General features: G+C 38.3%; 1 protein-coding gene across 2 annotated transcripts; it reads left to right on the forward strand.

The window, feature by feature from the left end:
* The first annotated feature begins 7605 nt into the window (after positions 1–7605).
* FCER1A (Fc fragment of IgE receptor Ia) lies at positions 7606–21753 on the forward strand. Of its 2 annotated transcripts, XM_036869375.1 has the most exons (5): positions 7606–7685; positions 8100–8120; positions 14485–14739; positions 16252–16509; positions 21404–21753. In XM_036869375.1, exons 1-5 carry the CDS (start codon positions 7631–7633, stop codon positions 21601–21603), a joined length of 789 nt encoding a protein of 262 aa, XP_036725270.1. In that variant the 5' UTR covers positions 7606–7630; the 3' UTR covers positions 21604–21753. The 2 variants fall into 2 exon arrangements, with proteins under 2 accessions (XP_036725270.1, XP_036725277.1); XM_036869382.1 differs by lacking the exon at positions 14485–14739.
* The last annotated feature ends 929 nt before the right edge of the window (positions 21754–22682 follow it).

Here is a 22682-nt window from a genome sequence, read left to right on the forward strand (position 1 = left end):
CCTCCCAGCTTCCAAAAGCTACTTACTAAAATGCAAATATACTTGGCTGGGCTAAGACCTCTTGTCCTTATCTGCTAACAGCCTAAAAGGGGTTCCTTTAAGAGAAAGTTGTTTCCATTTTTAACTGTGTAATTCTGTAAGGAAGCATAAAATAAATCTAGCCTGCAGCGCACATGGTTTGAGGGCTGACTCTGCAAGACTGGGGTTTCTCTGTCTAGAACCACACCTGAGAATGATCTCAGGACCCCCACAGATCAACTCCTCCTCTCCAGCCCCCCAGCCTGTGAGTGCAGATAGGGTCTGCTTGAAGCACAATTGCTCCTGTGTGATCTGGGCTGCACCCTCTGAGGACAGTTTTTGCCTTCTGGACCAGTAGCCTTTCCAAATCTTTTCCCTATGGACAGAAGGAATCTCTTTCTCTGCTGCTCTCAAGTCCAAAGGCTGTAACAAAATGATCATAATAACAGTAATAACTATCATATACAGCATTTACTATCTGCCAGCCTCTCTTCTAAATCTTTCACTATATTAACTCATTTAATACTCTCAACAAGTGCTGTTACTGTCTCCATTTTACCAGAGAGGATGCTGAGTCACAGAAAGACTGAGTAACTTGACGAGAGTCACAAAGCCAATAAGTGATCTGAGCTGAGAATCAAACTCCAACGCTTGCTCAGAGCCTGGACGCCTAATCAGTCTTACACTTAATCTCTTTAAGATATACCTGGATAATAATTTTTTTCTTTTAATTTTTAAAATTTAATATAATAGTCCAGCATTAAAAAAACAATTTTTTTTTTTAAACACCATCATTCTTCCTAGGAATCTTCCTCAGCAGGCTTATAATTCTGTTCTCTCTACTCTGAAGGAAAGATCAGCTCACTTAACGTCTTTTAACTGTTGGAAGGCAGGAAGGCAAGCCGGAGGCCCTCTGGGTCTCTTGGCTGGAACATAGTATTTATAAGGCAAAGGTCCCGGTCAATTTGCCTGAGTGCACCTTATGGTTCAGACTGTTTCTTAACTACAAGGCGCTGCAGAGATGCCTCAACTGGAAGGTGAATAGCTGGTTTCACATCTCAAAGACAGGCAGCTTGATACCCCAGCTGCCCACAATATACTCTATAAAACAGTAGGAATTAGGTTCAGTCAGTGGTCCAGGCTGGAGGAATTTTAGGAGACCTACTCAAGGATTTTCTCTGTATTTTATAGGTTTAGGTGATACCTCAGAATTGTATCACTAGTTAGGAAATCTTTTCCCAGTCTATTGCATTTTTATGTTCATTCAGTACATGACCATGAACCTGACCCAGACCCTTTGACTTCTAGGCTTCCACTGACGACCTTTAATTGGCTATCTCATAGACCTGTCTATAACCAATCTGTAGAATATTGTCTATAAATAGTCTGTAAGATATTAGTTCTATCTATATCAATTTGTAATATCCAAATAGTATGATCACTTTTGAATTTGAGCTATAGCATATTTTGTTATTAAAATCAGGTGTCAGGGGACTTCCCTGGTGGTCCAGTGGTTAAGAATCTGCCTTCCAATGCAGGGGATGCGGGTTCGATCCCTGGTCAGGGAACTGAGATCCCACATACCACGGGGCAACTAAGGCCACATGCTGCAACTAGAGAGAAGCCTGTGTGCCACATCGAAAGGTCCTGCGTGCCACAACTAAGACCCGAAGCAGCCAAAAATAAATAAATATTTTTAAAAATAAAAAGATAAAGTAAAATAAAATCAGGTGTCGGAAGGATATTTTACAACTAGTCTCCATTCAAATCCTTATTTCTGTGAAAAATTCCACCAATTCTGCCTTCCACGATAGACAGAAGTTAGTCTCTAAAAATGCAAGGGAAAGTATCAACCTTGGGATTATTTCCTGAAGTCTCATTTTTCTTTTTCTGGGGGAAGAATCTCTGTCCACACCTAAAGTTTTAGCTTGCATAAACCCTTTCTCCATCTCTTCCTGAGTGCGTTTACTTTGGGAGTCCTAGGAGTTTCTATTTATTCCTTGATGATCCATCCAAAGCAGGTAACCATTCAAATCAAGGCATTTTAAAAGTATTAAAGCCACTGATGTTATTGTGAAAATTCACCAGGCAGTCAGCACCAGCTATTCAGAGCTCTTTCTTGAGCAGACTCCTGTTCAAGGTGGCAGGAGCTGGTGTCCTCCTCGCCCTAAGAATCTAGAGTAAAAAGGCAAGAATCTCTCTCTCTTCTCTCTTCTTTTATAGGTACATCAATGAAATATACATAACTAGTATGTCAACAGTGCTCACAGCATTGTGGCTGTGGATTGAAATGTCATTTCCAAAAACAAGAAAAAATTGTAGGACTGCATTTTCTACAATTTCTAGAGGTGGGATTAGATCAATGATTTTCCATCTGTGAGTGGGTCATGGATCCTTGGAATCCATGAAATTTTTGCATGGGGACTATGAACCTATGTCAACTTTAAGGACAATCTGTAGATTGGATGAATAAGGATACATATTATATAGAAGTGGTCATGAGTGTGGACTCTTCAGCTAGATTCCCATTGTAACTTTTCGACTTAGCAGTTGCATGTTCTTGGACAAGTCACTTAACCTCTCTGTGCTTTAGTTTCCTCATTCTTTAACTACATAAAGTTGGTGGGATGAGCAAAGTAGATAAGGCATGTTGCATACTTAGCCTTGTACCCAGTCCTCAGGAAGAAATCAGTATTTATCGGGTACATACACACCATGAGCAGACAGCTGTTTTGCTGTTTCACCATTTCATATCCAATTTTATATCAACCTTGCCTGATACTGGAAAACACAGAGAGGAAAAAGCCAGTAGATTAGCTTTTCTTCTGCTTCCCAGTTTTGGAAGGCACAAAGGCTCAGACACACTATGGACTGATCCCTCCTTTGCCATCATGTCCCAAATCATCAAAGTTCCTGGCAAAAGTCTTTTACTCTGGACACCTCACAGTGGATAGGCCCTATAGTTCATGCATGGCCAGCTGAGTTTCATTTCCCCACTGCTACAAAGTGAAGAATAGATTAAGCTTTCTGAGAACCAGTAACAGGTCAAAATTTGGGGATAGAGATGCTGTTTATGAGTGTTGAACACATGAGTACCTGGGTTCAAAGTTTGTAGTAAGAAGTGAGGTTAAGACACAATCTATTGATCCCAGCGATCCTGACATTGACAGGTAGGATACAAGAATCAACAGCACATACCACCCAGACAGTGGATAAAAAATTTGGAGAACTTTTTCTTTTTTTTTTTTTTTATAAGATAAAGGATGTGTGGAATTCAACTGGTGCATCAACCAGTTATGGCAGAGTGGAGTGGAACTATGGTTTAATCTTAAGTGTTGTCCCTTCTGAATTCTCATTTTGTTCCTTTGGGTACCTGGGCTTGTATACTATGGGAATTAGGGTATAGTTTATTCTTTCTGAGGTTGATATTGTTGATTTTGTTGTTGTTGTTGTAGGGGTTGATGGATGCATGGTTTGTTTTGTTTTCTGAGCTTTAATGAACTACTTTTGTTGAATCTGCTGATCTTTAACATTACTGCTACCAAAATACTACCTTAATTTCACTGCTGGACACTGAAGCAAAAAAGGCTTTAGGATGGTGGAGGAAATGAAAGTAATGTCTCAACTCCAAAGCTTATACTCTCCAAACTAGGAAATATTACGTCCTGTTGAATTTCAGTCTACCTCCCATTCAAGCAGGGAATAACTGAAGGAGGAAGCTTTAAAATAGATTATTTGAGTCGCAGTAAAGTGATCGTCTATGAAGGACGATTTTATTGTAGAATCGCTGTCCTAGGGAAAAAGAATATCTGATAACTCCCCTGGATAAACTCAACAAAGTGGTGAAATAGCTTCTGTCTTTGTCTCTTCCAGGATCTTGGTATATTCAAATACGTATTGCCCTCTGACAGTGCCTCAAAAATTGCATATTCCCCATTTCTTTCTCCGTCCCGCCACCCCCTCCCCCCCCACCAGCAAACAACTTTTTCTTATCATGCTCCCTTCTTCGTGACTATGGAGAGGAGTGAGATTGCTTACATGAATTATACTGGCGTTAAGATACTGGTTATCAAATCAAGCATCCTGTGTATTTGCTGATTGCCTTAACCCTGTTGAAATGCATGTTTCTCCTGAGTCTTTAATAAATAATGGTAATAAAGGAGGGCAAAGGTAGATTTACTGAGCAGCTTTTACATACCAGATGCTGTGTAATGCACTTTACACATTTATTATCTTATTAAACCTCATAATAAAGACATGACCTGGATACCGTTATGTCCTTATTTTACAGGTAAACCTTAATCACATAAATACTAGGAGTATTTGAATTCAGATCTTTAAATACTTACGCTTTCCAAAATAAATTGCTGCTTTCTTTAAAGATCTGTCACTAAAACATTGCATGACCTGGGACCAGTCACAATCTTTCTTATATGAAACTTTCTATTTATGAATCTGTAACGCCATATTCTCTAATTTCATAGAAGTTGGAAGCTTTGGTTAGATCTTTACGTGCAGTGACTTTATGTTTAATTCATTAGACTTAACTTAATTCAAGAGTCTGTGAGGAAAAGCATGGCATGATAGACTGGGGCCTTGCTTACTTTGTACTGCTCTGCCTACTTCAGAGTTTTGGCAAGGACCAAATAATAATAGTGCATATGAAAAAGCTTTGTAAAGGGCAAACCATTGTAGATATTTATGGGGTTATTATCTCCAGTATCACTATCAATACCAAATCCTGGAAGAAGGTAACCAACTCTGACCTAGATTTAAAAAACAGAAGAATTAGGCAAAGGGGTCCTGGAGGGAGGAGAACAGATGCGGATTTATAGGAGAAAGGGTGATCGTGCTGGAGATTAGAAAGATAAAAATGGAAAAATGCTGGGAAAGAAAATAAAATAAATTATATGACCGAGATCCCTGTAAGTTAAGGCTTAACGTCCGCCTTCCTGTGTTGTGAGCCCCATCAGGACCCCATGGGAGAGAAGGAGTCTCTGAAAATATATCTAATTTGGCTGGTTGGATAGTGGATCATCAGGGAAACAAATGAAAATTTGTGGCTTTGTGAACTAATGTTTCAGCAGAAAATTAGGTAACAAGGGGGTTGGTAGCTCTGCAGAACCACAGCAGAATTTCAGCAATTGCTGGCCATACTTGTAGACATGCATAAACAATATATCATCATAATTAAGAGTTTTACTCTGGGGTTAGATTTTTAAAATATTTTGAGCCCCAAATTAGCCATTTACTAGGGAATACCCTAACACAAGCTACTTCACCTCTCTAAGCTCCAATTTTCTTATCTATAAAATGTCAAAAGACCCCGAATAGCCAAAGCAGTCTTGAGGGGAAAAAATGGAGCTGGAGGAATCAGACTCCCTGACTTCAGACTCTACTACAAAGCTACTGTAATCAAGACAATATGGTACTGGCACAAAAACAGAAACATAGATCAATGGAACAAGATAGAAAGCCCAGAGATTAACCCACGCACCTATGGTCAACTAATCTATGACAAAGGAGGAAAAGATATACAATGGAGAAAAGACAGTCTCTTCAATAAGTGGTGCTGGGAAAACTGGACAGCTACATGTAAAAGAATGAAATTAGAATACGCCCTAACACCATACACAAAAATAAACTCAAAATGGATTAGAGACCTAAATATAAGACTGGACACTATAAAACTCTTAGAGGAAAACATAGGAAGAACACTCTTTGACATAAATCACAGCAAGATCTTTTTTGATCCACCTCCTAGAGTAATGGAAATAAAAACAAAAATAAACAAGTGGGACCTAATGAAACTTCAAAGCTTTTGCACAGCAAAGGAAACCATAAACAAGACGAAAAGACAACCCTCAGAATGGGAGAAAATATTTGCAAATGAATCAACGGACAAAGGATTAATCTCCAAAATATATAAACAGCACATTCAGCTCAATATTAAAGAAACAAACACCCCAATCCAAAAATGGGCAGAAGACCTAAATAGACATTTCTCCAAAGAAGACATACAGACGGCCACGAAGCACATGAAAAGATGCTCAACATCACTAATTATTAGAGAAATGCAAATCAAAACTACAATGAGGTATCACCTCACTCCTGTTAGAATGGGCATCATCAGAAAATCTACAAACAACAAATGCTGGAGAGGGTGTGGAGAAAAGGGAAACCTCTTGCACTGTTGGTGGGAATGTAAATTGATACAGCCACTATGGAGAACAATATGGAGTTTCCTTAAAAAACTAAAAATAGAATTACCATATGACCCAGCAATCCCACTACTGGGCATATACCCAGAGAAAACCGTAATTCAAAAAGACACATGCACCCGAATGTTCATTGCAGCACTATTTACAATAGCCAGGTCATGGAAGCAACCTAAATGCCCATCAACAGACGAATGGATAAAGAAGGTGTGGTACATATATACAATGGAATATTACTCAGCCATAAAAAGGAATGAAATTGAGTCATTTGTTGAGACGTGGATGGATCTAGAGACTGTCATACAGAGTGAAGTAAGTCAGAAAGAGAAAAACAAATATCGTATATTAATGCATGTATGTGGAACCTAGAAAAATGGTACAGATGAGCCAGTTTGCAGGGCAGAAATTGAGACACAGATGTAGAGAATGGACATATGGACACCAAGGGGGGAAAACTGCGGTGGGGTGGGGATGGTGGTGTGCTGAATTGGGTGATTGGAATTGACATGTATACACTGATGTGTATAAAATTGATGCCTAATAAGAACTTGCAGTATAAAAAAACAAACAAAACAACTAATACTAAACTTTCATTGGGTTATTTGTATGGAAATATGTTAATAAAAATGTTTCAGACATTACATGAAATTTCTAAAAATCTTATATTTGTATTTGTATGGAAATATGTATGGAAATATGTTAATATAAATGTTTCAGACATTACATGAAATTTCTAAAAATCTTATATTTGTATTTGTATGGAAATATGTTAATATAAATGTTTCAGACATTACATGAAATTTCTAAAAATCTTATATGTTCTGGTATAATGTTACAAGTAATAATCCTAGTTATTACTTTAAAATGTATATCTCGGAAATAACTAATTTTCTTGTCAACTGCATTATTGTAAAGAAAAAAAAAATGTCGATAACAATGGTACCTCCTTCATAGGGTTATTGTGAGAAATGAATGAAATACCAGATGTATTTATCGTAGTGCCTGGCATATATTAGGCGCTGAATAATTAACTGTTGTTGTTTTATTCTGCTCTCCCTGGCACCCTTTTCTAAGTTTGAAATGACATAGCTGTACATTGACAGACAGTTTAAGAAAGCTCTGTGCCTGTGTGCCTAGCTCTATGCCTCTTTACCACTAGATTCCAGATGTGTACACAGAGGTGGGATGGAGAGTGCAGTATGCGGGTAAATACAAAATTGCCCTATTAGGCACCACCCTGAATATTATCTCCAGAGAAGGAAGCAAACCTAGGTGCAGCTGATGAGTTAATGAGATATGAAACAGAGAACATTTCCTTCTCCTTTTTAGTTTCAAGCTTACTCTAAGGCTCTAGGTCTCTCCAGGCCAGTTGGCAGCTGGCAGCCACAGAGGAAATGCCTACTGCCATGGGAACCCCTGCCCTGCTGTGGATAGCTCTGTTGCTCTTCTGTAAGTAGAGATCAGTTACCTGCCCCTGAAGGGGCCAAAATGGATTGAGGGAGCAGCTGGAGTGGGAAAGTTGATCATTTTACTGTGACTTTTTCTAGGCTATGTGCAAACCGTGGGGAATTTCCCAGGGATTCTGTAAGGAAGGCAAGCTGGATAGCAGAGGAAGTGGGGCTGAACACCATCTAAGGGGGAAGCTGGACTGAAAGTCTGGTCCTTACTATCATGCTGGCATCTTCCAGAGGGCAAGGGAGGAAAGACAGAAGCTCCTTCTTTCCCTGAGTCAGATTCCTGGAAAGATGGTTGGCCCTTAAAACTTCGTGGATGTAGACCTCATCACCATTTCCAGATCCCAGTCTTTAGGTGTCCAGAAGGCTGGGGATAGACACTAACGTATCCTCTCTGGACTTTTTGCAGCTCCAGATGGCATATCAGCAGGTGAGTCCTCTGTCCTTGTTCCCTCAGCATTTCAATGTGTCTGGGACTTGCCCTCCCTTCATTCTTTCCCTTCATCCCATCATCTATTTTCTAATGATTATTAATCTGCTCTTCCCTGTCCAACCCACTTCCACCTTGCATAATCTTCCTTTTTTCCCCCATTCAAAAGTTTCCCACATGCCACTTCATTCTCTCAAGTCACCCTTTCCTCTTTAATGCCAACAATCATGTCTGTTGAGCATCTAAGTGTCTCAGCCACTCCTCCAGCCACTATCATGTAAACTCGTTCAATCCTTTTTTTAATTTATTTTTTAATACAGCAGTTTCTTATTAGTTATCTATTTTATACATATTAGTGTATATATGTCAACCCCAATCTCTCAATTCATCCTACAACCCCCCCCGCTTTCCCCCCTTTGTGTCCATATGTTTGTTCTCTACATCTGTGTCTCTATTTCTGCCTTGCAAACCAGTTCAGCTGTACCATTTTTCTAGATTCCACATATATGCGTTCATATACGATATTTGTTTTTCTCTTTCTGACTTACTCACTCTGTATGACAGTCTCTAGGTCCATCCACATCTCTACAAATGGCCCAACTTCGCTCCTTTTTATGACTGAGTAATATTCCAATGTGTATATGTACCACATCTTCATTATCCATTCGTCTGTCAGTGGGCATTTAGGTTGCTTCCATGACCTGGCTATTGTAAATAGTGCTGCAATGAACATTGGGGGTGCATGTGTCTTTTTGAATTACGGTTTTCTCTGGGTATATGCCCAGTAGTGGGATTGCTGGGTCATATGGTAATTCTATTTTTAGTTTATTAGGGAACCTCCATACTGTTCCCCATAGTGGCTGTATCAACCTACATTCCCACTGACAGTGCAAGAGGTTTCCCTTTTCTCCACACCCTCTCCAGCATTTGTTGTTTGTAGATTTTCTGATGATGCTCATTCTAACTGGTGTGAGTTGATACCTCATTGTAGTTTTGATTTGCATTTCTCTAATAATTAGTGATATTGAGCATCTTTTCATGTGCTTCTTGGCCATCTGTATGTCTTCTTTGGAGAAATGTCTATTTAGGTCTTCTGCCCATTTTTTGATTGGGTTGTTTGTTTTGTTTTTGTTTTTGTTTTTTTAATATTGAGTTGCATGAGCTGTTTATATATTTTGGAGATTAATCCTTTGTCCGTTGATTCGTTTGCAAATATTTTCTCCCATTCTGAGGGTTGTCTTTTTGTCTTGTTTATAGTTTCCTTTGCTGTGCAAAAGCTTTTAAGTTTCATTAGGTCCCATTTATTCATTTTTGTTTTTATTTCCATTACTCTAGGATGTGGATCAAAAAAGATCTTGCTATGATTTATATCAAAGAGTGTCCTTCCTATGTCTTCCTCTAAGAGTTTTATAGTGTCCAGTCTTACATGTAGGTCTTTAATCCATTTTGAATTTATTTTTGTGTATGGTGTTAGGGAGTGTTCTAATTTCATTCTTTTACATGTAGCTGTCCAGTTCTCCCAGCAACACTTATTGAAGAGACTGTCTTTTCGCCATTGTATATCCTTGCCTCCTTTGTCATAGATTAGTTAACCATAGGTGTGTGGGTTTATCTCTGGGCTTTCTATCCTGTTCCATTGATCTATATTTCTGTTTTGTGCCAGTACCATATTGTCTCAATTACTGTAGCTTTGTAGTATAGTCTGAAGTCAGGGAGCATGATTCCTCCAGCTCCGTTTTTATTTCTCAAGATTGCTTTGGCTATTGAGGGTCTTTTGTGTCTCCATACAAATTTTAAGATTTTTTTGTTTTAGTTCCATAAAAAATGCCTTTGGTAATTTGATAGGGATTGCAGTGGATCTGTAGATTGCTTTGGGTAGTATAGTCATTTTCACAATATTGATTCTTCCAATCCAAGAACATAGCATATCTCTCCATCTGTTTGTATCATCTATGATTTCTTTCATCAGTGTTTTATAGTTTTCTGCATACAGGTCTTTTGTCTCCTTAGGAAGGTTTATTCCTAGGTATTTTATTCTTTTTGTTGCAATGGTGAATGGGATTGTTTCCTTAATTTCTGTTTCTGATCTTTCATTTTTAGTGTATAGGACTGCAAGAGATTTCTGCTCATTAATTTTGTATCCTGCAACTTTACCAAATTCATTGTTTAGCTCTAGTAGTTTTCTGGTGGCATCTTTAGGGTTCTCTATGTATAGTATCATGTTATCTGCAAACAATGACAGTTTTACTTCTTTTCCAATTTGTATTCCTTTTACTTCTTTTTCTTCTCTGATTGCCATGACTAGGACTTCCAAAACTATGTTGAATAAGAGTGGCGAGAGTGGATATCCTTGTCTCGTTCCTGATCTTAGAGGAAATGCTGTCACTTTTTTCACCATTGAGAATGATGTTTGCTGTGGGTTTGTTGTATATGGCCTTTATTATGTTGAGGTTGGTTACCCCGTGCCCACTTTCTGGAGAGTTTGTATCATAAATCGGTGTTGAATTATGTCAAAAGCCTTTTCTGCATCTATTGAGATGATCGTATGTTTTTCATTCTTCAATTTGTTAATATGGTGTATCACACTGATTGATTTGCATATATTGAAAACCCTTGCATCCCTGGGATAAGTCCCACTTGATCATGGTGTATGATCTTTTTAAAGTGTTGTTGGATTCTGTTTGCTAGTATTTTGTTGAGGATTTTTGCATCTATATTCATCAGTGATATTGGTCTGTAATTTTCTTTTTTTGTAGTATCTTTGTCTGGTTTTGGTATCAGGGTGATGGTGGCCTTGTAAAATGAGTTTGGGAGTGTTCCTTCCTCTGCAATTTTTTGGAAGAGTTTGAGGAGGATGGGTGTTAGCTCTTCTCTAAATGTTTGATAGAATTCCGCTGTGAAGCCATCTGGTCCTGGACTTTTGTTTGTTGGAAGATTTTAAATCAGTTTCAATTTCATTACTTGTGATTGGCCTGTTCATATTTTCTATTTCTTCCTGGTTCAATCTTGGAAGGTTAAACCTTTCTAAGAATTTGTCCATTTCTTCTAGGTTGTCCATTTTTTTGGCATAGAGTTGCTTGTAGTAGTATCTTATGATGCTTTGTATTTCTGCAGTGTCCGTTGTAACTTCTCCTTTTCATTTCTAATTTTATTGACTTGAGTCCTCTCCCTCTTTTACTTGATGAGTCTGGCTAAAGGTTTATCAATTTTGTTTGTCTTCTCAAAGAACCAGCTTTTAGTTTTACTGATCTTTGCTATTGTTTTCTTTCCAATCCATTTATTTCTGCTCTGATCTTTATAATTTCTTTCCTTCTGCTAACTTGGGGGTTTTGTTTTTTCTTTCCTTAGATTCTTTAAGTGTAAGGTTAAATTGTTTACTTGAGATTTTTCTTGTTTCTTGAGGTAGGATTGTATTGCTATAAACTTCCCTCTTAGGACTGCTTTTGCTGCATCCCATAGGTTTTGGATCGTCATGTTTTCATTGTCATATCTCTCTAGGTATTTTTTGATTTCCTCTTTGATTTCTTCAGTGATCTCTTGGTTATTTAGTAACGTAGTGTTTAGCCTCCATGTGTTTGTGTCTTTTACGTTTTTTCCCCTGTAATTCATTTCTAATATCATAGCACTGTGGTTGGAAAAGATGCTTGATATGATTTCCATTTTCTTTAGTTTACCAAGGTTTGATTTGTGACCCAAGAGGTGATCTATCCTGGAGAATGTGCCGTGCGCACTTGAGAAGAAAGTGTAATCTGCTCTTTTAGGATGGAGTGTCCTATAAATGTCAATTAAATCTATCTGGCCTATTGTGTCATTTTAAGCTTGTCTTTCCTTATTAATTTTCTGTTCGGATAATCTGTTCATTGGTGTGAGGTGTTAAAGTTCTCCACTATTTTTGTGTTACTGTTGATTTCCTCTTTTATAGCTGTTAGCATCTGCCTTATTTATTGAGGTGCTCCTATGTTGTTTGTTTGAATATATAATTGTTATATCTTCTTCTTGGATTGATCCCTTGATCATTATGTAGTGTCCTTCCTTGTCTCTTGTAATATTCTTTATTTTAAAGTCTATTTTATCTGATATGAGTATTGCTACTCCAGCTTTCTTATGACTTCCATTTGCTTGGAGTATCTTTTTCCATCTCCTCACTTGCAGTCTGTATGTGTCCCTAGGTCTGAAGTGGGTCTCTTGTAGACAGCATATATATGGGTCTTGTTTTTGTATCCATTCAGCAAGCCTGTGTCTTTTGGTTGGAGCATTTAATCCATTCACATTTAAGGTAATTATTGATATGTATGTTCCTATTACCATTTTCTTAATTGTTTTGGGTTTGATTTTGTAGGTCCTTTTCTTTTCTTGTGTTTCCCACTTAGAGAAGTTCCCTTAGCATTTTTTGTAAAGCTGGTTTTGTGGTGCTGAATTCTCTTAGCTTTTGCTTGTCTGAAAAGCTTTTGATTTCTCCATCGAATCTGAATGAGATCCTTGCTGGGTAGAGTAATCTTGGTTATAGATTCTTCCTTTTCAACACTTTAAATATATCATGCCACTCGCTTCTGGCTTGTAGAGTTTCTGCTGAGAAATCAGCTGTTAACCTTATGGGAGTTCCCTTGTATGTTATTTGCCGTTTTTCCCTTGTTGCTTTTAATAATTTTACTTTTTCTTTAATTTTTGTCAATTTGATTACTATGTGTCTCTGTGCGTTTCTCCTTGGGTTTATCCTGTCTGGGACTCTCTGTGCTTCCTGGACTTGGGTGGCTATTTCCTTTCCCATGTTAAGGAAGTTTTCAACTATAATCTCTTCAAGTATTTTCTCGGTTCCTTTTTCTCTCTTTTCTCCTTCTGAGACCCTTATAATGAGGGTGTTGGTGCATTTAATGTTGTCCCAGAAGTCTCTTAGGCTGTCTTCACTTCTTTTCATTCTTTTTTCTTTATTCTATTCCACAGCAGTGAATTCCACCATCCTGTCTTCAGGTCACTTATCCGTTTTTCTGCTTCAGTTATTCTGCTATTGATTCATTCTGGTGTATTTTTCATTTCAGTTATTATATTGTTGATCTCTGTTTGGTTGTTCTTTAATTCTTCTAGGTGTTTTTTCTTTAATTCTTCTAGGTCTTTGTTAAACATTTCCTGTATCTTCTTGATCTTTGCCTCCATTCTTTTTCTGAGGTCCTGGATCATTTTCACTATCATTACTCTGAATTCTTTTTCTGGAAGGTTGCCTATCTCCACTTCATTTACTTGTTTTTCTGGGGTTTAATCTTGTTCCTTCATCTGGTAAATAGTCCTCTGCCTTTTCATTTTGTCTATCTTTCTGTGAATGTGGTTTTTGTTCCACAGGCTGCAGGATTGTAGTTCCTCTTGCTTCTGCTCTGCTTGTGTTGGAGGGTCTCCTGCAGGGGGCTGGGGAGGGGGGGGGTGGATGGTGGCTGTGTCTCACCACAGGGACAAGGACACTGGCAGCAGAAGTTCTGGGATGCACTCCTTGGCATGAGCCCTCCCAGCATCCACCATTAACCCCACCAAAGAACATGTAGTCCTCGTTCATTTCTTACACCATCATCGCTATTATTATTATTGCCATTTTATAATTGAGGATGCTGAAACTCAGATTAAGTGATTTGCTGGAGGTTACACAGCTAACAAAGGACTGGATTGTAACATAAGTCCCTTGAATCCAAGTCTTTCAGCAGCAGCATCTCTTCCTCATCACCACCTGGCTGCTTCCGAAGTTTCTGTTCAAATTTGTACCACATCTCTTTGTCCCTGAAAGCCTTTTAAGACTGATCCTCTTGGTGCTTCTCACTACCATCCAGAATTGACATATATTTTTAATTCCATATTCACTCACAATTAAATAGTCATAAAACTTTAAAGCTGGGAGAGATCATGTATTTCATCTAGTCCAATACCTTAATTCATCCATTATTCACTCATTCATCAACTCAATAAATATGTAATGAACACTTACTATGTAATAGTCACTGTGCTGAGTTATGGTTGAACATCACAGACATAATCTCTGCCTGAAGAGACTGCAGCCTTCATTTACAGATATTGGAACTGAAATCTAGAGAATTAGAGGGAGCTATCCTACATCACATAGTATATTTGCTTGTTTGTTTTTGAATATCCTGCATTTGTGTCTTATGTTTCTCTTTAGGTTGGGAGCTTTGTGGGGTCACAACACCCTTTTCTCCTTCCTTTAATCCTAGGAATCAGGGCAGTTTCTTATTACCAATGGTATAAGTAAGGGTAGACTGGTCATTGATTGTCTGACTATTGGTATGTCTGTACTTTGGAGGCTGTACAGTTTTCAATGATATTTTCCCCCTTCTATATCTCTTTCCACAATCTGCTCTTCTCAAAGCCATCTGGAAATCTAAGGTATCCTTGAATCCCCCATGGAACAGAGTATTTAGGGGAGAGAATGTGACTCTTACATGTAGAGGGAACAATTCCCTTGAAGATGACTCCACTTTGTGGACCCACAACAAAAATCCTTTGGAAGTAAAAACTTCACGTTGGGACATCGTGAATGCAAGCATCCAGGACAATGGGGAATATAGATGCCAAAACAAAGGAGTTATCATGAGTGAACCTGTGTACCTAGATGTCATCAGTGGTAAGTTCCAGGGTTATGGAAATATCAGTTCTCTCATGTGAGGAATGGCCCACCTGAAGATGGGGAGAAAGCAAGTTATTCCAAGGCTTAGGGCACCAAGGTGGGACTCAGGGTCTCTCACCAGACCTGTCCATCTCTCTTCTTCTACCTCTACTCCTTCTGTCTGCCATTCTGCCTTCTTTCAAGATTCTGGCAATCTCCCAGTGTTACTCCTCTACTCTATTTCACTTCTGACTATCTTTTCTACATAGGTGCAGATGCATGTTTTATGGTCAAATGGCATGTTGGATATGTGAACATTGCAAAGAGCTGTATATGTTAAATAGGATCAAAAGATTGATTTAAAGATTTGCTCTGCAATTTCTATGTATCACAACCTGAATATTAAGTTGCAATCTTCATTTTGAAAGATCTCTCTGTACATTCCTCATGTCCTCTGCTTTTACTTCAGAACAAATGTTATGTTTGCTTCATCTTTATCACTCTTCTACTGTCAACAATTAGTGCAGCATGTTCAGGCACATGTGGGTTAGTTCGTAAATGTTGAATGAACAAAGCAATGATTTTATTTGCATGGCTAGCTCATTGTTATATTTTGCTTTATATTTTTAAATAAAAAAATATTTTAAAGCATAAACATACTTTGTATTTTTCTCTAGTAAAAAGAGATGTTTCAACAGCTGTATACAAATTCCAAATAGAAACTAAAGCAGTGTAAAATATCTTCTTTATTTCTTTGGAGTAGATTCTAGAAAAGTCCTCAAGGATTGCTCCTAAATAAAATATGCTTGTGCAACCTAGCCACATTTCCACTGAAGAGTCTCCTTTGGTGAATACTTTTCAGATCTTAAAATGACATTAGCCATGCAACCTGACTCATATTTTACTGACTCATTGACAAATGTTGGTTGAGAAACTACCAACTCCTAAGTATTGTGTTAGGCACTGGAAATACGATGTAAGGAACAGACATGCCTCAGACCTCTGAAGTATAGAGCCCAATGAGGAAAAGGACATCCAATCAGTAATTACACAAATAACTAATTAAAAGTGTGATACATGTTCTGAAGAAGTCAGAGGCTAACTGTGACTAATAGAACTGGGAAGCACCTATAAGGTTAGAGAGGACAAAACAGACACTCTCCTAGGCTAAGACTCCCCAGGCAGAGTAGGTTTATTTCCCCCTTAGTGACTAAATGCAACAATGGAGCTGAGTGGGATAATGGGTTTCAGACCTTCTACGGGTGGGCTCATTAGAAAGGTCAGCGATGTTGTGGTCCCAGAATTACTTTTCAGGAGGAGAGAGGATTTATCAATAGAGGAGACAGGCTGTAAGCATTATTTTGTGTTTCCTTTTTATTGACCTTATGAGCCAAGAAATGGGTTAATGATAAAAGTTTCTGACACACACTCTCTGCATGACCACTTTTATCTATTTTTTTAATTTTATTTTTATTTATTATTAATTTTATCTATCATTGTTGAATAAATGACATAACAAATGCTCTTCAGACTGGCTGCTCCTTCAGGCCTCTGCTGAGATGGTGTTGGAGGGTGAGCACCTCTTCCTCAGGTGCCACGGCTGGAGGAATCTGAATGTCTACAAGGTGACTTACTTCAAGAATGACAAAGCCCTTAAGTACTGGTATGAGAACCACAACATCTCCATTACCAACGCCACAACAGGGGACAGTGGCACCTATTACTGCATGGGCACAATTCAGCGGATACGCTATACTTCTAATCACCTCATCATTAAAATTAAAAAAGGTAAGTTGGTGAAGGAAAAGGAAGGAGTCCATAGAAGGGGAAAGGAGAAAGAATATTTGAGCCTAAAGTGATAGCAGCTGTAGAATGGGGGCCACTGTGATTCCTTGGAAAGTCTATTAGACTTGCAATGAGGGCACCAGGGGTAGAGTGTATCCCTCAGTCTGTCTTAGATTCCTTACTTGTTCAATGGCAACAGTGATACCTGCTCACATTGAATTTTTATAAACATTAAATGTAATATTTGTGAAATGGATTGTTAAATACTAGCCAAGCAAAGTCATCTGTTGCTCCTGGGGAGAAACTTATATTTATCAAATTGAAAGAGAGTTTCAGAAATCAAAGGGGAAATCAAAAAATACCTAGAAACAAATGACAATGGAGATACGACGACCCAAAACCTATGGGACGCAGCAAAAGCAGTGCTAAGAGGGAAGTTTATAGCAATACAAGCCTACCTCAAGAAACAGGAAACATCTCGAATAAACAACCTAACCTTGCACATAAAGCAATTAGAGAAAGAAGAACAAAAAAACCCCAAAGCTAGCAGAAGGAAAGAAATCATAAAGATCAGGTCAGAAATAAATGAAAAAGAAATGAAGGAAACAATAGCAAAAATCAATAAAACTAAAAGCTGGTTCTTTGAGAAGATAAACAAAATTGATAAACCATTAGCCAGACTCATCAAGAGAAAAAGGGAGAAGACTCAAATCAATAGAATTAGAAATGAAAAAGGAGAAGTAACCACTGACACTGCAGAAATACAAAAGATCATGAGAGATTACTACAAGCAACTCTACGCCAATAAAATGGACAACCTGGAAGAAATGGACAGATTCTTAGAAATGCACAAACTGCCGAGACTGAAGCAGGAAGAAATAGAAAATATGAACAGACCAATCCCAAGCACTGAAATTGAAACTGTGATTAAAAACCTTCCAACAAACAAAAGCCCAGGACCAGATGGCTTCACAGGTGAATTCTATCAAACATTTAGAGAAGAGCTAACACCTATCCTTCTCAAACTCTTCCAAAATATTGCAGAGGGAGGAACACTCCCAAACTCATTCTACGAGGCCACCATCACCCTGATACCAAAACCAGACAAAGATGTCACAAAGAAAGAAAACTACAGGCCAATATCACTGATGAACATAGATGCAAAAATCCTCAACAAAATACTCGCAAACAGAATCCAACAGCACATTAAAAGGATCATACACCATGATCAAGTGGGGTTTATCCCAGGAATGCAAGGATTCTTCAATATACGCAAATCAATCAATGTGATACACCATATTAACAAATTGAAGGAGAAAAACCATATGATCATCTCAATAGATGCAGAGAAAGCTTTCGACAAAATTCAACACCCATTTATGATAAAAGCCCTGCAGAAAGTAGGCATAGAGGGAACTTTCCTCAACATAATAAAGGCCATATATGACAAACCCACAGCCAACATTGTCCTCAATGGTGAAAAACTGAAACCATTTCCACTAAGATCAGGAACAAGACAAGGTGGCCCACTCTCACCACTATTATTCAACATAGTTTTGGAAGTGTTAGCCACAGCAATCAGAGAAGAAAAAGAAATAAAAGGAATCCAAATCGGAAAAGAAGAAGTAAAGCTGTCACTATTTGCAGATGACATGATACTATACATAGAGAATCCTAAAGATGCTACCAGAAAACTCCTAGAGCTAATCAATGAATTTGGTAAAGTAGCAGGATACAAAATTAATGCACAGAAATCTCTTGCATTTCTATACACTAATGACGAAAAATCTGAAAGTGAAATTAAGAAAACACTCCCGTTTACCATTGCAACAAAAAGAATAAAATATCTAGGAATAAACCTACCTAAGGAAACAAAAGACCTGTATGCAGAAAATTATAAGACACTGATGAAAGAAATTAAAGATGATACAAATAGATGGAAAGATATACCATGTTCCTGGATTGGAAGAATCAACATTGTGAAAATGACTCTACTACCCAAAGCAATCTACAGATTCAATGCAATCCCTATCAAACTACCACTGGCATTTTTCACAGAACTAGAACAAAAAATTTCACAATTTGTATGGAAACACAAAAGACCCCGAATAGCCAAAGCAATCTTGAGAACGAAAAATGGAGCTGGGGGAATCAGGCTCCCTGACTTCAGACTATATTACAAAGCTACAGTAATCAAGACAGTTTGGTACTGGCACAAAAACAGAAATATATATCAATGGATCAGGATAGAAAGCCCAGAGATAAAACCACACACATATGGTCACCTTATCTTTGATAAAGGAGGCAAGCATATACAGTGGAGAAAAGACAGCCTCTTCAATAAGTGGTGCTGGGAAAATTGGACAGGTACATGTAAAAGTATGAAATTAGAACACTCCCTGACACCATGCACAAAAATAAACTCAAAATGGATTAAAGACCTAAGTGTAAGACCAGACACTATCAAACTCTTAGAGGAAAACATAGGCAGAACACTCTATGACATACATCACAGCAAGATTCTTTTTGACCCAGCTCCCAGAGAAATGGAAATAAGAACACAAATAAACAAATGGGACCTAATGAAACTTAAAAGCTTTTGCACAGCAAAGGAAACCATAAACAAGACCAAAAGACAACCATCAGAATGGGAGAAAATATTTGCAAATGAAGCAACTGACAAAGGATTAATCTCCAAGATTTACAAGCAGCTCATGCAGCTCAATAACAAAAAAACGAACAACCCAATCCAAAAATGGGCAGAAGACCTAAATAGACATTTCTCCAAAGAAGATATACAGATGGCCTACAGACACATGAAAGAATGCTCAACATCATTAATCATTAGAGAAATGCAAATCAAAACTACAATGAGATATCATCTCACACCGGTCAGAATGGCCATCATCAAAAAATCTAGAAACAATAAATGCTGGAGAGGGTGTGGAGGAAAGGGAACTCTCTTGCACTGTTGGTGGGAATGTAAATTGATACAGCCACTATGGAGAACAATATGGAGGTTCCTTAAAAAACTACAAATAGAACTACCATACGATCCAGCAATCCCACTACTGGGCATATACCCTGAGAAAACCATAGTTCAAAAAGAGTCATGTACCAAAATGTTCATTGCAGCTCTATTTACAATAGCCAGGACATGGAAGCAACCTAAATGTCCATCGACAGATGAATGGATAAAGAAGATGTGGCACATATATACAATGGAATATTACTCAGCCATAAAAAGAAATGAAATGGAGGTATTTGTAATGAGGTGGATGGAGTTAGAGTCTGTCATACAGAGTGAAGTAAGTCAGAAAGAGAAAAACAAATACAGTATGCTAACACATATATATGGAATCTAAGGAAAAAAATAGCCATGAAGAACCTAGTGGCAAGACAGGAATAAAGACACAGACCTACTAGAGAATGGACTTGAGGATATGGGGAGGGGGTGGGGTGAGATGTGACAGGGTGAGAGAGTGTCATGGACATATATACACTACCAAATGTAAAATAGATAGCTAGTGGGAAGCAGCCGCATAGCACAGGGAGATCAGCTCGGTGCTTTGTGACCACTTAGAGGGGTGGGATGGGGAGGGTGGGAGGGAGGGAGATGCAAGAGGGAAGAGATATGGGAACATATTGTATATGTATAACTGATTAACTTTGTTATAACGCAGAAGCTAACACACCATTGTAAGGCAATTATACTTCAATAAAGATGTTTAAAAAAAAAAAAAAGAAAGAGAGTTTCAAAGTTGAAGGAACAAAGGCTATAAAGAGCTTGAAGAGTCTATTCTAGCCTAGGTGGGATGGGAAAGGAAACCAACAAGTCAATAGGTTGTGTGCCTGTGAATTAGGAGATGAGAGAGAGGGCTTGATGAGGAAAGAATAGGCAGGTAGGCTGCCTCTCTAGCCAGTGAAAAAGGCTGCTCTTTCCAAACTTCATATAAAAAAGTGAGCCTTTGAAATATTTGTCTTGCAATGAAGAAATCAGACGTTTGCTTGGTGGACTTTGCCCATGTTAATATCTTAAAAAGCATGAGACCAGAAGCCAGAATTAAGCTCTAATGGTTGCTCTCTGTTAACTAATTTGAGACCTGTTATTTTATTGTTGCTGGGCTTCTAGTACCCTTATTTGTAAACTAAAGGATTTGGACTAGACTCCACTAGAATCACTTGGGGAACTAAAAAAAAAAAAAAAATTGGTGTCTGCATATCATCCCTTGAGATTCTGATTTAATTGGTTTGGAATGAGGCCTAGGCATCAGTATTTAAAATCTCTTTCAGGTAATGGTAATATGCAGCCAGTGCTGAGAGCCATCAGTCTAAGTGATCTGTAAGTAATTTCTGGCTGTAATATTCTAGGGTTCTATAATTCTAGAGCAATCACAAAAAATCAATACTTTGCAAATAGGGTAACGGAATCACAAAACAGTGGAATTGGAAGGCAACTTAAATATGATCTAGTCCAATATCTTCATTTCACCCAACAGACATGCAATAAATGATGACTGATTGATTGATTGATTGAGAAATAAGGCACTGGTGACCCCCTGCCCTCATTCTGTCTCCTTTCCACCTCTGAATCATATGTGGATGTTGGTCTTGTCAGCTCCAAGGAAGTGGCCATCTTTCCTATGACCCTTCCCCTTGGGCATACTGGCTAGACAAACCATTAGACAGGGGCTGTGGGGGAAATACTCAGGACTCCCTAGGGCTCCAGGGAGCACAGACTGAGGAACCCAAACTCATGAGTGTTTTCTCTCTCCTCCTGGATGCCATATCATGCTAGAAAATGAAAGACCATGTTGGGTCCTTCTCTTAGGGAGGATGACACCCTTAAACTCATTTTTCACTTTCTAATATGAGTTATGTTTCTTGTTGCATCTAGATTCCACTCCAGCTCCCCAAAGCAAATATTTCTGGCTACAATTTCTTATCCCATTGTTGGTGAAGATTCTGTTTGTTGTGGACACATGTTTGTTTATCTCGACCCAGCAGCAGTTCACATTTCTCTTGAAGATTAAGAGAACCAGGAAAGGCAACAGACTTATGGACCCACAGCCCAGACCAGAACCCCCAAAGAACTGATGTTACTGCTCAAGAAATATCTGCAATAGCAATTTCTTTCTGGCATTAGCAATTGCTTCTTAATGGTTAAACACAGCTCACAAGGTACCAAGTGCTCAAGGCTTTACAGAACTGCTTCATTAAACCAATCAAAACTGGTCAAGTGACATGTAATAGTAAGTGCTCAATAAACATCAATTAAATAAGTAAAAGAATGAATAGATTCATTTATTAGTATTAAAAGAGACATACAACTTGAATAAAAGAAGTATGAAACCACGTAACATGACGTTCCTAAGTATTTGAGGCTTGCTAATTTCTTTTCTGCTTCTAGAGGCAAGAACCATGAAGTTCTAGATTAGAAATGTTCTCTCTTCTAATGTTCTCTCCATTGTAAGTCTGAGCTAGGAATGAGAAGACATGGTAGGATGCTGATGAAGTTGATCATTTTTATGCTCTCTCTTCAACTTAGTATCATATGAACTTCTAGTTCTTGGCAGAACCTGGGGCAGGCTTGAGCCGTAGGTCTCTGGGGATGAGGCTCAGTCTAAGATTTCCCTGTGATTGTTTCACTCCTCTAATATCTCCCCAATTTAAATCTTGTATACCCTCTTGCAACACCTGAATTAAGCATCTTAGCGAAATTCTAGCAAATAATAATCATAACTCTCACTCTGAAAACAGTCCAGGACTGAATAAGATCTCAGACAAAGACACAATCTTTGATCTCCCACCCATACCCCACCTCTGCTTATGGAGACAGTTATAGTGGGGGCCTGGGGAAAGCATCAGGGAGGAGAGGCAACATACTATCAGTGCTGACCAAGAGTTCACAACAGGCAACGGACGATCAGAGCACCTTTAGTTTACCTGTGTTTTCGAACAATTGATAACGTAACATAAGGAAGAAGTGAACTAGGGGGGAAATTTGTAAATATCCATGAGACTGACAAGGCCCATTTTCTCTGAAGGATGTTTGGGGCCATAAAGCAGAGAATAATTATTAAAGCTTTTAAAATATATATATAGGTATTTGGTGTTGAGGTGGGGTAAATTTTCCCCTTGACCTCTCTTGAGTTTTTGTGGCTGAACTAATAATA

Source organism: Balaenoptera musculus, chromosome 1 (genome assembly GCF_009873245.2).
Source record: "Balaenoptera musculus isolate JJ_BM4_2016_0621 chromosome 1, mBalMus1.pri.v3, whole genome shotgun sequence".
Lineage (NCBI taxonomy): Eukaryota > Metazoa > Chordata > Mammalia > Artiodactyla > Balaenopteridae > Balaenoptera > Balaenoptera musculus.